The sequence below is a fragment of the Sarcophilus harrisii genome, chromosome 2 (assembly GCF_902635505.1).
Source record: "Sarcophilus harrisii chromosome 2, mSarHar1.11, whole genome shotgun sequence".
NCBI lineage: Eukaryota > Metazoa > Chordata > Mammalia > Dasyuromorphia > Dasyuridae > Sarcophilus > Sarcophilus harrisii.
Window position 1 is genome coordinate 41054480 of NC_045427.1, and position 17091 is coordinate 41071570.

General features: G+C 37.6%; 1 protein-coding gene across 1 annotated transcript in view; it reads right to left on the reverse strand.

Moving 5' to 3' along the window:
- PKD1L3 (polycystin 1 like 3, transient receptor potential channel interacting) overlaps positions 1-17091 on the reverse strand; it is a 38754-nt gene that overhangs the window by 2334 nt on the left and 19329 nt on the right. The window contains exons 12-24 of the mRNA XM_031950028.1: positions 16172-16374; positions 15065-15248; positions 13574-13766; positions 13250-13484; positions 9779-9878; positions 8861-9004; positions 7968-8153; positions 6764-7079; positions 5168-5301; positions 3598-3722; positions 2959-3119; positions 1060-1270; positions 34-135 (exon numbers count right to left, since the gene is read on the reverse strand). Of these exons, the coding sequence (XP_031805888.1) occupies positions 34-135; positions 1060-1270; positions 2959-3119; positions 3598-3722; positions 5168-5301; positions 6764-7079; positions 7968-8153; positions 8861-9004; positions 9779-9878; positions 13250-13484; positions 13574-13766; positions 15065-15248; positions 16172-16374 (2294 nt within the window). The remainder of the gene's footprint in view (positions 1-33; positions 136-1059; positions 1271-2958; positions 3120-3597; positions 3723-5167; positions 5302-6763; positions 7080-7967; positions 8154-8860; positions 9005-9778; positions 9879-13249; positions 13485-13573; positions 13767-15064; positions 15249-16171; positions 16375-17091) is intronic.

Here is a 17091-nt window from a genome sequence, read left to right on the forward strand (position 1 = left end):
TGGAACTTAGAACTATAGAGCAAAGATTCTCACCTCATGGTAATCAAAGATCCCCATCAGAAGGCCAACAATAGTTACAGCTGAGTTGAAAAAGGTTTTGTAGTCAGCAATGCTCCATCCAAAAAGAATGTTGAACTGTGTAAGGGAAAATGCTGGTGAGAGGAGTAGTGGTCCTCTAGCACAACTTCTGTGCTCTCTGAGAGCAGGAAGCAGCAAATGGCCACGGCAGCGGAGATTTAGAACTGGAAAGAGTTGGAGCCGCCATCTCTTCCCACCCTTCATTTTACTGTTGAAACAAGTCTCACAGTGATCATGATGATGGAGTACATCCGTGTAGCACGTGTTATGTGCCAGACACTGACTGTTGTAAGTGCTTTAGGTCTTCTACAGTAACCCGGGAAGGAGGCACTGCTATAATCCCCAAATCATATTTGAATTAGTGAGATGAAGACTCGGTGACTCATCTGTGATTAAACAGACCCCGTTTGACCTTGGGTCTTCCTGATCCAGGCCTAGTGGTGCACATCCACTTTGTTACCTCTGTGCCTCCAGCACTCCTTGTTCTATATACTGCATCTCCCCAGAAGTGCTTTGTTATCTAAGGAAGTTTAGAAATGTCCCTAGGATGTACTAGGATCTGGAATTGAATGACTTCAACTCTACCTTCAGTGTTGTTGTTTGTGTGATTTGGGGCAGACACTTATCCTGTCTGGGCCTCTTGGACCAGGGGCTCCTGAGGTCCCTTTCAGCTGAAGGCCCCACAGTGTAGCACTTGCATTCAGTAATATTTGGAAAAGCACTCACATATCCATTAACTTTCATCCTTAGCATTTCAGTGCCATAGGTATCATTTTCTCCATTTTAAGGTGAGAAAATTAACATGGAGAAAAATGAAAATACTGATGGTGACAGCTTTGACTGAAACCTGGTCCTGTGACCAGTTGAGTGTTTTCCCTACCTTGTCATAGTGACATCTCTGACCTAAGAGGGTTAGCCCTTGTGTTGCCCAGGATTCCCCTCTTGCCCGCCTATCAGGTGGGAAACGTCACAGTGGCTTACGGCAATGGAGTAGCCTGTCAGCAGGATCAGAATGATCAGCAAGAAGCCGACCACCTCATCCCAAGCTCTCCTCAGAGTTGTGCTGATGATCTGGAGTCGGGGGTTGAGCCGCAGCAGGCTCCAGAGCCGAATGGTTGTCAGCAAGACCAGGAAGCCAAGGAGGTAAGTGAGAGCAAAGGCCACTTGTACAACTTCATGGAAGCTGATGAATCTACAAGAAAGTCTGGCCATTAGTCATCACCACTGATGAATCAACCCCTGCATTTCTTTGGCATTTCTGTAAACTTAATAATTTAACACGCAGTCTTTACATCGTCAAGTTTTCCTTTGGTTTTGGCCAGTTTTGACTGACTGAAATGATAACTACTATACTAAACTTTAGTGGGAACTTGACCTTCGGTGAATGGGGTGGTTGTCATTGGATGTGGTGGGGGAGTTGTGTTTGAGATTTCCCTAAGCCTGGTCTTCACTCTGAATTTAAGAATCTGGTCAGCCCCATCTCTTGTGAACGAGAGCAAACTCTCATCTCAGTTAGAGTCACCTTTTCCCATGATGTATCATCAAGAAAGCCTGAACTTTGGTGTTTTTCTAACCTGTTCCCGGGTCAGTGATAACCAAACCCAAGGTTGGGAGATTCAGCAGTGATAGCAAATAGACAGATTTGTGTGGGGAATGAGGTGCTTGTTGAAAAGTTTTCTCAAGTATAAGATAGTTTTGCTCAGAGAGGTCTGTCTGCTTTCTTATCCACTTTCCCCCTTCCTTATCCTCTAAATATTTATTTTTGTGAAATGTGTACCTATGGAATCAGGGAGGCTATGAGCCTCGGTTTCCTTAAATGTAAAATTAAAAAGTTGGACTTGATATCCTCTGAGTATTCTCCTATAATAGTACAATGAAACTTAAATACCTACTTGACTTGCCTGGTGAGGGGCCTCCAAAGAAAGAAAGAGGATTAGTAATTTTGTCAGGTTATTTTGAATTGTAACGTCTTGGCTCATAGAAAAGACTTTTTGTATATAGAAGTGTGCTGTTTAGCAATGATTACATTAAAGTAGATGAGAATATAGCTAACATTTTCTGTTAAGTAAAAGGAAGGTTTTTCCCTTTGCCATATACTGGACTCAAGGTTTCCACCTGTGAAATCTTAATATAGATGTTACTTTTAAGTTGGCTATTTCTTCATAACCATTGCTTTAGAAAACAACTTGTTTCCATGTCTGTAATGTGGTGTATGTCTCATTACAAGGGTCTATGCAAAGAGGTGCCGAAAACAGGTGCCATTGTGGTCTTTATGGGAATATAGTATTTTTCCCTAGAAGAATGGGACTTCAAAAAAGTTCCTTACACCCAATGAAGCTCGTGAGACACTTCACATCGCTTTGATGTTTTCGATTCATTGGATTGAGATACCTATAACTTGCTAATACTTAGAACAAGAAAACCATTAATTCATGAACTAAGTTTTGTGATTCTGTTGTGCAGGATTATTGTCAAACCTAGTTCCTTGAGTGCAAAAATGAGTATATGAAAATAGTGAATAAAGTAAGCTCCCTGAAGCAGGGGCCATTTTCATTTTTGTCTTTATGCCAGGGGCCTGGCACATTGTCCTTAATAAATCCTAGTTCAACACACTAAATGTCGTGATGAAGGCAGAAATAATTTAATTCAAACAAATGCATGGGGAAAATATAAGCAGTATTGTAATTTTCTAACTGTTGTTTACTATGACATTGGCCCACGTTTGGTTTTTAGCTGTGATAAGCACAGAAATATAGGAGACTGGAGAGGAAGGAAAGAGTAGGTTTCGTTTGCTTTTCTCTTTGCCATAAGCTGGAGTTCTGCCTGGGAAACTTGGCACTCTGTGTCCTGGGGACTCTTAAGTCAGCACTGCTAGCTTACCTACTTTTATTATGACGGTACCGATCCATGACTCTTTTGTGCAAAAAAACCCCCTTCACCTGGAGTACCAGCATTATAAAGGTTATGAGGATTATGCTCGTGTCCAGGATGTTGCCTTTCTTGGTGAAGTATTTCCATCCTTGTTGTCTCAGCCGGGACACCTAAACATACGAGTAATGTCAGATTGGATAGTTTACTCTTAGAAAGTCTTGGTTCAGTAAAGATTGAAATGTAAAATGATTTGATTCTTGCTCTGTTCTACAGTCATTCAGAGCTGATTGTTATAGAAAGATATTGGCTGGTTCTAAATGAGTAAGAAACTTGAATTTGAACAGCTTTTCTAGGTTTAGGAGTAATTATTTAGGGAATTAAAAAAAATGCCAAATGGTCAATTTCTAGAAAGTTTTAAGTTAATTTGTTATCTAACATAGTCTCTGTCCTTTCTATAAATAGAATACCAACCAGAGAATTGAATTAGCCTTCAATGCAGAGTTTTGGCAAAGTTCGTTCATCATAGAGTAATCACAGATCTTGTATCTAGCAATACAATTATGAAGCACTTATTTCATGCCATCCGCTTTAAGTGACTGACTTTCAGAATAGCCTGTAGAATTTAGAGCCCATCAATCCCAGTTTTACCTGTATGAAGATGTAATAAAAGAGTAGCAGAAAATAGATAACATTCGAGGCAGTGAACCAGATGAAACTTCTGTGGGTCTGAGTGATCTGTAAACTGTTCACTTTGATAGAATTGAAGAAAGCTCCTGGAAAGAATGCAGAAAGTTTTGGGAGAAGAGTCCAGCTTTCCCTCTGGATTCCCAACTATGCAGATGGTCCCTTAATCGACCACTGCTATTTCCTTTAGTCCTGAGTTTTGTGAACTCACCCTGCTCAGTACTTCCTTTTATCAAATAAATATGATTGGTTCAAGAGTAGAAGCCTAAGTGTTTTTTAAAAGAAGGGAAGAATGTATAAATATAAAGAGAAAAAAGTAAAAAGTGTTGCTAGTATTTGTGTAAATGGTTTGTTTTTCTACTTGCTACACAGAATATATATTGACTCACAGCTAGTAAGAAAATAAGTCATTGAACTCTAAGTAGAAAGATAGAAGATGGATAATCTATAAAGAAAATAGGGCAGGAAAAAAAATCTTTTTGATTCCTGTTGCAGTGCTGACTGGCAAGTGAAGTTTAAGAGAAAATATGGTAGGATGGTAAATAGAAATGTGTAAAGACTGATATGTAAAAAGTGACACTTGTTTGTTTTAAATGTTTTAAAGAATAAAAATATTTTTTGCTAAGAAAAACATTCTAATAAAAGTATGTAAAGATAAATTTTGAATGTATAGTTGTCTTTTATTTTGTTCTATAAGGAAAGTAATATATAAAAATTCAAGATGTTAATATCCCAATTAAAAGCTTTTGAACCCTTATTTCAATATGAGGCATGACCAAAAATATTAGAACTCTTCAATATACAAGAGCAGTAGGGATGAGACTGATTCACTCCTACAGCACATGAAATAACCATTACAGTGCCATTTTGAAACCTTTTTGTGACTTTGTTTTACTACTGATATTTTTGACATCTCCCCCCCACTTTTTGTGTAATAATCTGGGGCAGCTTGGTGACCCCAAATGCTAGAGTGGCTTGGAGTCAGACAGGCTCATCTTCCTGAGTTCAAAACAGGCCCTTCCTACATTTCGTGGCTGTGTGACCCTGGCCAAGTCACTTAACTCAGCCTTAGTTTCCTCATTTGTCAAATGAGCTGGAGAAGGAAATGAGACCACTCCAGCGTCCTTGTCAAGAAAGACCCTAATGGGGTCACCACTAGTCAGGCACAACTCAAGCTCGTGAACAACAAAACCTTCAGAAAATGCTGGTGTGTGCTTGCCTCCGTAGGAGGGCCGACTAGAAGCTTTGAGGCTGTTTTTATTAGGCAGGAGACCAAAAAGGAAAAACTTTTTTCTGAAGGTGCAAGGGAGCAAGCAGGCCCTTGAGAAGAAATAAAGGGATCATTCATAAGTTGAACTGCTACCCAGAAGTCTTGGGAATTTATACGAGCTCAAAGCCCTGTTCCCAAATAGGGGTTGAAATTAAAATGTTTTCAACAAGCACAGAATATTCCTAAACCCCCATAAAGTAAAGCAGACCTCTCCTTTAGCTCTCAGGAGTTACAGAAAGGCCTAGAGAGTAGAGCTGCTCTTACCCACACCGTTGGACTCCAGAATCAGGGTCACCACGCAGAAGAGGTTCACATTAGCATTATAGACAACAAATGATACAAAGAGGCTTCTGGTGTGTCTATCTAGCCAATGATTTTGTTTCAGATGCTGAAGAATTCTAGGGGAGGCAGAGGAGAAAAAGGGTAAATAACCCAAGTCCAAGAAGGAAAAAAAAGTCCATATATATATATATGTGTGTATGTATATTTTAGGACTTAATATTTATTGCTTTGGATTGAATTGACTATGAAGGAATAAAACAGAGTTCTTTAAAGAGCTAAAGCTCCCTCTAGCTAGCAGCTATCACTATCTTTTTTTTTTTAAATTTTCAAAATATGCATAGATACTTTTTCAATATTATCCCTTGCAAAACCTTGTGTTCCAATTTTCACCCCCGTCCCCCCAGCCTCTCCCCTAGATGGCAAGTAATCCAATATATGCATGCATATTTATACAATTATCTTCCTGCACAAGAAAAATCCAATCAAACACGCCCTAATATTTTATCCTCTTTTCCACAAAACAGAAGATGAATTTTTTCTGTCACTTGAATGGACGGTATTTTGTGAAATTTGTGTTTGACCACAAATGCTAATATTTCTACTGATGTTGGCATAAAAACAGTACATGAAGTTGGTAAACTTGCAAAGAAAAATGCTCAGCATTAAAACACCCTGATGGTATACAACATCATACAAGTAAACATTTCTAGAATTAATTTCAAAGAAGGAATTGTTATATCCGGTGCTGGTTAGTTGCTAATGTGGACACCTTAGTTTCAGTTGAAGCACTGATAGCTTTAATCTTTATGGGTCAAGCCCAGGATCATTGTTTGGGTAATGTAGCTATCTCCCCTCCCCCTGTTCCATATAAGTTTAATTAATGGTTTCATAATGAAATGGACCTTCAGGGGTCATCTTACAACTCTTGTAGATGAAGAAACAGATTTAAAGAAAATCTCAGTGATTTGCTAAGGTCGCACAATAAATCAAGTGTCAAATCAATTTACTTTTCTAAACCATATAACCATCAACAAAAAAAAAATACAGAGACAAAAAATAGTCGTCTATAAATGGTATCATTTATGACTTGTTTTTTTAAACATTTAAAGTAATTTTAAAAAACTAACAATAAAGACCAGCTCTTCTGATGTCAAATCCAGTACTTTGTCACATGTGATTGAAGCCTTCGCTTGATACACATCAATCTATGTGTTTCTGATAATTTTATCAGGTAGTTTTTGCGTAAAGTCATGAAGAAAGTCTTGCTCAAGTGACATTTAATAGTTTGGCCTACTTTGAGTTATATTTGAAAATATCTTACCAGAACAGCGATGAAATGGATTTTTGCCCTAACTACAATGTACCGGTAGAATGAAACAAAACCTAGAACTTTGTATCTAAAAGGAAAACTTCCTCAGAAAGAAGACATTCCCTAAAATGTTAGTAAACGTGGTAAATAGACATGGTATCTGTAAGCCTGAATTTATAATATATTTTGTTAGCTTTCAAATGCCCAACTTCAAGAATGGACAGAAAGCTACATCCCAGAACTTTTACTCAGAATTCAGATTGGCTCACCTGTTACTGTCCTTAGAGTTGTTCCCAAGGGTAACAACATAACCTCCTCCTGAGTAGACTGCAAACTGCCCTTGGATAGGGTATCCACCCAAGACTTCCTCATTCTGATAACACCAAATGCTCTCTTGATTTGTACTATTCAGATCAAGAGGGGTCCAGTTAACTCCATAATTCTTTTGATCCTCCTGATACTGATAATAAAACTTCACTTGTTCACTAGGAGAAATTCTTTTTGGAAAGGATACAGCATCAGGAATCCGGATCTGGCGAATTTGGACACTACCTATAAGTAAGGAATTTCCTTCAGCGATAAAACCTAGGGACCAAAAAAAAAAAAAAAAAAAAAATCTTTAGAGCATCCAGCTAAGTGAGAGAAAAGAGCACTGAAAAGTTTACTGGAAATACCTAAAATAATAGAACTTGCTCCACTAAGACCCTAAAGATTCATTAAAACTTTATAAAGAAATGAATCTATACAAAAATTTTTACTTTATTTTGTAATAATATAAAACCATGAACAATTCACGTGTCCAGTGAATGAAAAATGTCTATGTAATGTCTATGCAATGGCAAACAGGGTCCTGTACACACAAAAATATAACCACCATTATTCTAGAAAGAATTGGAAACAAAGTAGATGTCCTTTAACTGAGGAATGGCTTAAACAAATGATGTAATATGTTCTGTAGGGGTTGATGACCATGAAGAATACAAAGAAACTTAGGAGGTATGTGAACAAAGTGAAAAAAGCCAGGAAAATAATATACAAAACGGCTACAATCACACCAGTGTGTATGTGAAGAGGCACAACAGATGAAATTGAAAGTTGTATAACTATCATCATCAATCCTGGCCCCTTGAGAAGAATGGAGACAGTGTACCTCCTTTCTTTGCAGAAATGAGAGACAATATGGCACATTGTATCAGACTTAGCGGGAGTTTTAACAGACTATCATCTATTTTTCTTCTCTCTTTTTATCTCTTGCAATAAGGGATGGTTCTCTAAGTGAAAATGGAAGATAGAAATTAAGGTGATGCAAAAATAAGAATAACCAATAAATGTTAAAAGAAAAAAAATTGGGGGGAACCTATGGAAACTAACAATATCAAACCATCATTCAGTATTCAGCCACTTGCCATGTGCCAGATATCATGCTAGGTGTTGGGGGATACAAAGTTCCTGTCCCCACCATGTGAGTCTTACCTCTGTATTTCCCATACAGGTTAGGAATAAGGGTTTTGTTGGTCCACTGGTAGAAGTGTTTAATACGTTTGATCTCTTCAAAGGGATTATTAATTCTCTTCTGGATGGCCTGATTGAGGTAAAACTTGTTGTAAGTCCTTTCTGAATGAGCGGAAATCATCAACATTACAAGGAAGAGGATTTGTACTGTTAGACAGAGAAATTAAATGAGTGGTTAAGATGCAGCAATGGTACAGTAAGTGGAGTGTTTGGGTTCTTAACAATTACTTAGCTATCCTTCCTCCAAAAATTTGGAATTCCCTACTAGGATTTTTTCCCAGAGTAGTTCTTTTCATCTTTTCTATTTGCAATATTTCCCCCCAGAAGAGGTAAAACATGTCTCATCTCACATACATCAGCACTATTGTTGAATTTGTTATAAGTCTATGTATAATGTGTGGATACCTAATGTCTGTGTTCACAAAGCAGAATAGTACTTTTGTTTCAAAATCCATGGGATATGTTTTCAGCTGTGTTGATAATGTGGAAGTAATCTACTTAATCATATACCTTAGTCTTTTTGAGTGAATTAAAAGTGGTTTTTTTTAAAAAAAATTTTTATAAGTGATTCATTTTCTCTCTTAGCAATTCTGTGAGATAAGTAAGATTTATCATTATTTCTATTATTCACATGGGGAAAAGGAGTCATAGAGAAATTAAGTCTTTGTCCTAGAAAATAGACCTGAGTGGGACTGAAATCCCTGGGTGGAACTTTCCTTCTTGATACTGTCTGAAGTCTTCCCATTGACTATACTGCCCTCTAAAACTCAAATAAATTCTAAATGGACAAATTCCTTCTCCCCCGCATTTTTTCTATTTGCTGGCTTAACATGCTGCCTTGTTCTTTCTCATACCGAAAATTTCTCTCGCCAGTTGGAACAGTTGCTTCTCTTTCATGGTTCTTTCTGGAATTATAACTGGGCTGGTCACAGCAGGGACTTTATAAATGGGATTGTTCTCATCTCTTAAACCAGGTGATGACAAGGAGGGACATCTTGCTGTCAAAAAAAAAAAAAAAAAGCAAAACAAAACAGAGGCAAAAGAAATATTATTCTTTGGTGAATACTGATTTTTGTTGAATAGTTTGGTGAGATATTGATCAACATAGCCCTGGACAGAGAGGCAGGACCCCTAAATGTATAAATCCATCCCAACCCAGTATACATTTGTTAAATGCCTGTCTGGTTGTTGGCACCTTGCTAAATACAAAATGACAAAATGAAAATTGGTTTGATTCAATAAGGCCTGCCTAAATTTTAAGTGATTGTGCTAGCATAGTACAATTGGAAATCAGTCAACAAGCAGTTATGAGTACAGCTAGGTGGCCATAGTGCGTGGAGCACTGGGTCTGGGTCACCTTTCTGAGCTCAAATCTGGACTCAGAGACTTATTCCATGTGTGATCCTGTGCAGATTACTTAACTTTATTTGCTTTTGTTTCACCATCTATAAAATGGATTGGAGAAGGAAATGCAAACCATTCATTCCAGTATCTTTGCCAAGAAAACCCCAAGTGGGAACACAAAGAATTGAACATGTCTGAAAATGCCTGAATGACAAACAACAAAACATCAAGCATTATACTAAATACTGGGGTTACAAAGAAGGGCAAGAGACACCCTGCTCTATCTAGAAGCTTATGGTCTAACAGGGAGACTGCGTACAACAACTATATATATATACAGGATATATTGGGGATAAATTGGGGGAAGATCCTAAACCTAAGGAAAATGGGGAAAGGCTCCTACGTGCGGGAAGATGTGAAACAATTACCCAGGAGAGCCAAGATCTTTCTCATCTGTTGTTCCTTTTCTTTGTTGTGCCATGATATTCTTGTCAGCAACAGTGAGAGGAACACTGTGAGTATCGTCACCTACAAAGAAAAGGAGAGATTTCTTGCTAAACCAGTGTTACAGGATTCATTTGGGGGCAGGAAGTTGAATTTTTTGCCTAAAATGAGGGTTGGCTATGATAAATAGATTTCAATACCATTAATTTTATTATACTTAATTGATGTTGAACTTAGAACTGTTTGTTTTCACTATCTTTGTAAAATTACCAATTTAAAGTTCAGTAGTACTAATATTATAGATACTTAGGTATCAGTTACTTATGTGTATAAGAAGAGATGACCCACAGCATGGAATTTTCATAGTAATTATTTGAGAAGGGAGGAGAGGAAGAGAGAAAAAAAGGGATGGGAGAAGGGAGGAGGGAGATAAAGAAGAGGAAGGAAAAGGGAAAAGAAAAGGAGGAAATGAAGATGGAAAAAAGGAAGGAAGAAAGAAAGGGAAAGAAAGGAAGGAAGAGAAAGAGAAAGAAAAAAGAAAGGAAGGAAGGAAGGAAAGAAAGAAGGAAGGGAAGGAGAGAGGAAGGAAGGAAAGAAGGGAGGGAAGGAGGAAGGAAGGAAGAAAGGTAAAGTGAATATTATCTTACATCTTACTTTATGAACATGATAAGTAAAAGATCTTGTAATATTGGAAGGGAAGTGGACCACCTGTGATGACTGAGAAATTGCTTGACCTCATCCCCTAATATATCTTTGGAGGGACTCTGTTAATTAATTTTTTTTCTGAGTCAAGAGGCAAAAAGCTTTATTATATTGCCATAAAACTGGCAAAGTTCCTAATGAATGTGTCATTAACAAAGGGGAAGATACCATCTGTTAATGAATTTTAAAAAAAGTCAAGTATTAAAAATCCAGCAGAGGGTAGAACATGGTAGAAAGTCTTGTAGAGGACTATGTTAAGCACTAGGGATAAAAAGAAAGAGTGAAAAAAAAAAAAACCCTGCTTTCAAGGAGTTTACAGTTTATTGAGGAAGAATATGGCTTGATGACAATGAGGGAGATAAACAATCTGGATTTCAGTCCTGACTCTGATAGTGTGAAGGACAAACAACAACCTGTCATACAGATATTTAGTAAATATTTGTTGACTTGACTTTGAAGTCAGCTCTCTCCCCATTACATTTTATCCTTTCTATTAAAAGTTCTTTTAAAAACAGGCCTTTAAAAGGATCTTTATAAGATGTGAGGTAAAACCTCAGTGTTGTCTTAATTTTATATTTCTCTTATTATTAGTGATTTAGAACATGTTTTCATATTGAATCGATAATTTATAATTCTCTTCTTGTGGAAACTCTTTTTATGCTTTGACAATTTACCTTTTAAAGAATGGGACTTAAGCTTATATATTTATGTCAATTCCTTATATAGACTTTTATCAGTGATAGTGATAAAAACATTTTTTTTAATCTGGACTGATTTTGATATTGTAAAACATTTTAAATTTGTTTGTTTTTAATTCTCACCTCTATTTCTTGTTTGGCTATCAATTCTTCCCCATCTGTAATTATGACAAATTCTTCCCTCTATTCTTTTTTTAATAATTTTTAAATTTTTAACTTTTTTCTTTTCTTTTCTTTTCTTTTCTTTTGCTGAGGCAATTGGGGGTAAGTGGCTTTCCCAGAGTTACACAGCCAGGAAGTGTTAAGTGTCTGAGGCCAGATTTGAACTTGGGCCCTCCTGACTTCAGGGCTGGTATTCTATTTACTGTGCCAACTAGCTGGCCTCCCCCTTTAAAAAATGTAACCTTTAGTATTCAGGTCAACTGTCTATTTGGAAGGTTATTGTAGTAGAAGATGCTGGTCTAAACCCTAATTTCTGCCAAATTGATTTCCAGTTTTTTCAATGGTTTTTGGACCATAGGAGCTCTTTCCCTTATAATTTACGTTCTTGGGTTAATCAAACACTGAACTACTTTTCGTTAAATTGCTTTTGTTTTTTGCTTAGCTAGTCTGTTGCATTGTTCTCTTTTTCCATTTCTAGAATAAAATCAAATAGTATTTAAATAAATATAAATAGGGTCATTATATAGTTTTAGGCTAGGTAATACTCTGTCCCCTTAATTTTTCTGCTTTTTTTCATTATTTCCTTTGAAGGTCTTCCTAGCTCTAAGGTCAGCTCTCTGTACTTAAAGGAACTGCCTAAGGGATACAGAACAGAAAACTATTTTTGTGATATGGACTTCTTTAGCAATCCAATAAAACCTATGAATCCAATGAGAGAAATGCAGATTAAGACAACTCTAAGATACCACTACACACCTGTCAGATTGGCTAAGATGACAGGAAAAAATAATGATGATTGTTGGAGGGAATGCGGGAAAACTGGGACATTGATGCATTGTTGGTGGAGTTGTGAACGAATCCAACCATTTTGGAGAGTAGTTTGGAACTATGCTCAAAAAGTTATCAAACTGTGCATACCCTTTGATCCAGCAGTGTTACTACTGGGATTATATCCCAAAGAGATTATAAAGAAGGGAAAGGGACCTGTATGTGCACGAATGTTTGTGGCAGCCCTTTTTGTAGTGGCTAGAAACTGGAAACTGAATGGATGTCCATCAGTTGGAGAATGGCTGAATAAATTGTGGTATATGAATATTATGGAATATTACTGTTCTGTAAGAAATGACCAACAGGATGATTTCAGAAAGGCCTGGAGAGACTTACAAGAACTGATGCTGAGTGAAATGAGCAGGACCAGATCATTATATACTTCAACAACAATACTATATGATGACCAATTCTGATGGACCTGACCATCCTCAGCGACGAGATCAACCAAATCATTTCCAATGGAGCAGTAATGAACTGAACCAGCTATGCCCAGAGAAAGAACTCTGGGACATAACTAAAAACCATTACATTGAATTCCCACTTCCTATATTTATGCCCACCTGCATTTTTGATTTCCTTCACAAGCTAATTGTACAATATTTCAGAGTCTGATTCTTTTTGTACAGCAAAATAACGGTTTGGTCATGTATACTTATTGTGTATCTAATTTATATTTTAATATGTTTAACATCTACTGGTCATCCTGCCATCTGGGGGAGGGGGTGGGGGGTAAGAGGTGAAAAACTGGAACAAGAGGTTTGGCAACTGTTAATGCTGTAAAATTACCCATGCATATTACCTGTAAATAAAAGGCTATTAAATTAAAAAAAAAACCTATGAATCCCTTTTCAGAGTAATGTTTTGCAATTCATAAAATTAAACACTTAGGATTACCAAAAAATAAAACAAACAAACAAAACAAAAAACAGGTTAAGAAACCCTCCTAGTCCTTTATTTTACCAAATATCTTTTGCTGTTATTTTGCCTGGTTTTACAAAATATCTCTTTGATAGTTTAGATAGAAATTTACTTCAGTCTCATTTGCATTAAATTCCCACTTACTTTCACTGGCTGGATTATGAAGATATTCTGGAGGACTGAAAGTACCATGGAAATGACCCAGCTGGTTGCTTGATCTTTGTTCAGTTTTAGGCTATAAAGAGCTGTAAAAAAGGCTGAGACCAGACTTGTCACACCCAGAAGGAGCCAGCAGATATAAATGGACCATTTTGGCAGGTAGCTGGAGAGGGCAGGCTTCTCTTCCTCTGAGTCCAGAATAGGGAAACTCGTGATGTCACTATGGAGAAGAGATTGGGGGCAAGAATCTTATATTTAATGATGTTCTAGGAGGAAGGTAGGAAACAGATGTAGGAAGGAGCCTTTTACCTGCAGAGGTCGCGGGCCTTGGAGAGAATGTGGGTCTCCACAAGCTCCCTGAGACTTTGTAGCTGGCTGGCTGAGTCCAGGAAGTCATGGGACTTTGTGGATGGGCTTGTCAAAAGTGTCCTGCACTGGGATTGCAGCCTCTCCAGGACTCTGAGCAAGTAATGGTTTAAATTGTGGAGATTTTCTGGAACCTCTGAAAGCACATATGGATGTGAGGATGCTTCTCAATGGAAAGTTCTCAATCAAGGCTGGTTATTAACAGAGCTCTGTTTCTACTTTGGTGAGTTGTACTCTACATATAACCGTACTTGATCTTGCTTTACAAATCATTCAGCTTTAGTATTTAAAATGATTCAAGAAATTACACTCCCTGGGGCAGCTAGGGGGTACAGTGGATAGAGCACCAGCCCTGAAGTCAGGAGGACCTGAGTTCAAGTCTGGTCTCAGACACTTAACACTTCTTAGCTGTGTGATCCTGGGCAAATCACATAACCCCAGTTGCCTCAACAACAAAAGAGAAAGAAAGAAACTATATTTCCTCTCTTTCCCTGTACCCCAGTCAGTCAATAAGTATTTTGTTATTTTTTTTCCATTCCTATTTAACTCTCTGTAATCCCTTTGAAATTTTCTTGGCAAAGATACTGGAGTGGTTTGCCATTTCCTTCTCTAGCTCATTTGCTAGATGAGGAAACACAAACAAGGTGAAGTGACTGGTCCAGGCTAGTGAGTGTCTGAGGCTGGATCTGAATTCAGGTCCTCCTAACTCTAGACATTGTGACATTTATTAAACATTTATTAGCTTTCTGACCCAGGGAAGTCACTTGTCTTCCTCAGTTTCCTCCTTGGTAAAATGACCTGGGGGAGGAAATGGCAAATTATTCCATTATCTCTGCCAAGAAAACCCTGAATGGGATCATAAGGAGTCAGAAAGCACTGAACAAATCCAGCATTTATTAAGTACTTGTGGCGTTCCAGGAACTAGGAATACAGACACAAAGCTGGGATAGGGGAGATCAGGAAGCCAAAGGGAAGGAAGTGTGTTTAGTATGAGATGTGAAAGAACCCGGGGATTCTAAGAAAGGGCATTTCCTGCACTGACAGGCTGTGTAAAGGCATGTCAGAAGGTTCAACCAACTTTTAGACATTCTTTATAAGGGAAATATCCTGGAATCAATGTGAAAAATAAGTTGCATCCAGATCCTGATTTCCTCAATCGTATGATCTCAGTGAAATCTAGAAATGAACAAAGAGTTACAGTAGCTTCCTAGAGAGGAGTTGAGCAGTTGGTCTCTGCTGTCCTCAGGGAATAGTTCAATGGAATCAATGTCAACACTGTAGCTTTGGGAAAATTCTTGTATTAGTACATCTAATAAAGAGATTTGGGCTCAAAGGGGTTAAAAAAGGAAGAGATAAAATCACCCTCATCAGTAGTTCAGTGGTTGGGAACAGTGGGAAGGTAAGGAGAGAGAAGAAGCATCAACAGCACTTTACCATTTGCAAAAAGTGACCCTGTCTGCTGCCATCGGCCTCCTTGCCTGTCTAGGTGAGAATGAATGAGGCTGGACAGCTGCTTGAAGAGGTCTGGAACACTGTCAGAATTCCAGTTGGAGCCTTCCCACTCGGAAGGCGAGCATGAATTTTTCAAATGCAAAAATCCCACTGTTTCCTTCAGCTCCTGAATGGTGGAACCAAGATGAAACAAAAAAAATTAATTCTATTTGTTTTTTTACAAAAATTAAGAACAATCATATTGAAAGTATCAGAAGAAACACTAAAGAGCAGGACTATATCTTTTGTTAAGGGAAAAAGCTGCTTCACTATCAGAGATTTGGAGTTAGAAAGGACACTCAGAGACATTCTCAAGTACAACACTCAATTACAAATGAGGAAACTGAGGTTAAAGGGCCTGAGGCAGAATGTGAACACAGGTGTCCAGAGCTCCATGCCACAGCTCTTTCCATTCACCTATTCCGCACCTATTATGTGCTAGGCACAAGGCTAAGTGTTGGAGACACAAATATCTGTCTCTATCTAGGTCTCTCTGTAATAGGGACATCAAGAAAACACTGAAAGGTAAACTGCTATCTGAAAGGGGAAAGGAATGCAACAGAGTTGGGAAGAAGGAGCTTTTGTGTGGGGCAATCAGAGGACAGGGCTTGGGATGGGTGGTTTCCTACTTTAAATCATTATTCTTACTCTCTACATGCTAATTTTAATTGATTTTGTCTTACAGAGGAATGTAAATGATATTCAAATATAGATGCAATAAATTTGGAAATTGTGCATTATTTTGTAAACATTTCAGATTTTTTTTTTTAATTTCTAACTTCAGTTCTCCAGGGACAGAAGACTGATGCTCTCACCTTAGATAAATATTATTATTTTTCAAACTTATTTTTATTTATTTATTTATTTTATTATAGCTTTTTATTTACAAGATATATGCATGGGTAATTTTTCAGCACTGACCCTTACAAAACCTTCCATTTCAACTTTTCCCCTCCTTCCCTCCACCCCCTCCCCTAGAAGGCAGGTAGACCAATACATGGATAACTATTATTATTGAAAAAGAGAAACGTGTAATGTAGCTCAACTTACCTCAGTTATTTTTTGAGTAGTTACAGATACTAAAGTTGTATCTGATATAGAAGATGCCTGAATGGGAATGAAATGAGGTGGAATCTTCTCTTGTCGCTGAATCAGTGGGAAGATTCTCCCAATGATAAGATTGATTGGGAAGAGGATAGAAGAAGTTTGGATGCTGATGAGTAATTCAGACCAGGTCACAGCAAAAGGTCCTACTGAGGAATACAAATAGTACCCAGATTCACTATGCACAGTGTCACCATTATAAAGACATTCCCAGTCATGTATAATTATTTTTATGGCAGGCATATTTATTACAAGGGTTTGTTTTTCATTTCCTTGGGAAGAAGAGAGGCAGGAGGGAAGGGAGCTCAGTGGTGTTTGTGGATAAAATGCTGAATTTGGGTCGGGCAGAACTCAGTTTAAACCCTGCTTCAGATAACTACTAACTGTATGACTCAGAGCAAGTCACCCTCTTTCAACTGAAGTTTTCTCATCTGGAAAATAGGAATAATAATAGCACTTATGTTACAGAGTTTTTGTAAGGATCAAACAAACTAAAATTTGTAAAGTGTTTTAAGGCAGATATTAGCTATTGCTATTGTTAGGGAAAGGAGGATTAGAGATTTTCCTTCCTTCTCCAAAGGAGAGGAATCCCAGGCAGGCAGGGCAGCTTTGAAAGTTGAATGTTGAATTTACTGTACACTTAAAAAGAAGAACATACTGTTTGAAAGTTTGTAGCTTCATATATATTCCTCCCCTATTGTATAGAATATCAGAATGCTCATTTTATTTGGTGTTTGTTAAGTCAATATGGAAATGAAATGAAATAAAATTTTTAAAAATTCTTATATAGCAACTTTCCTTGTTGCAGGTTTGGCTAGAGATAGAAAACTATTAAGAACCTCCAGGATTGGGCAACTAGGTGACAC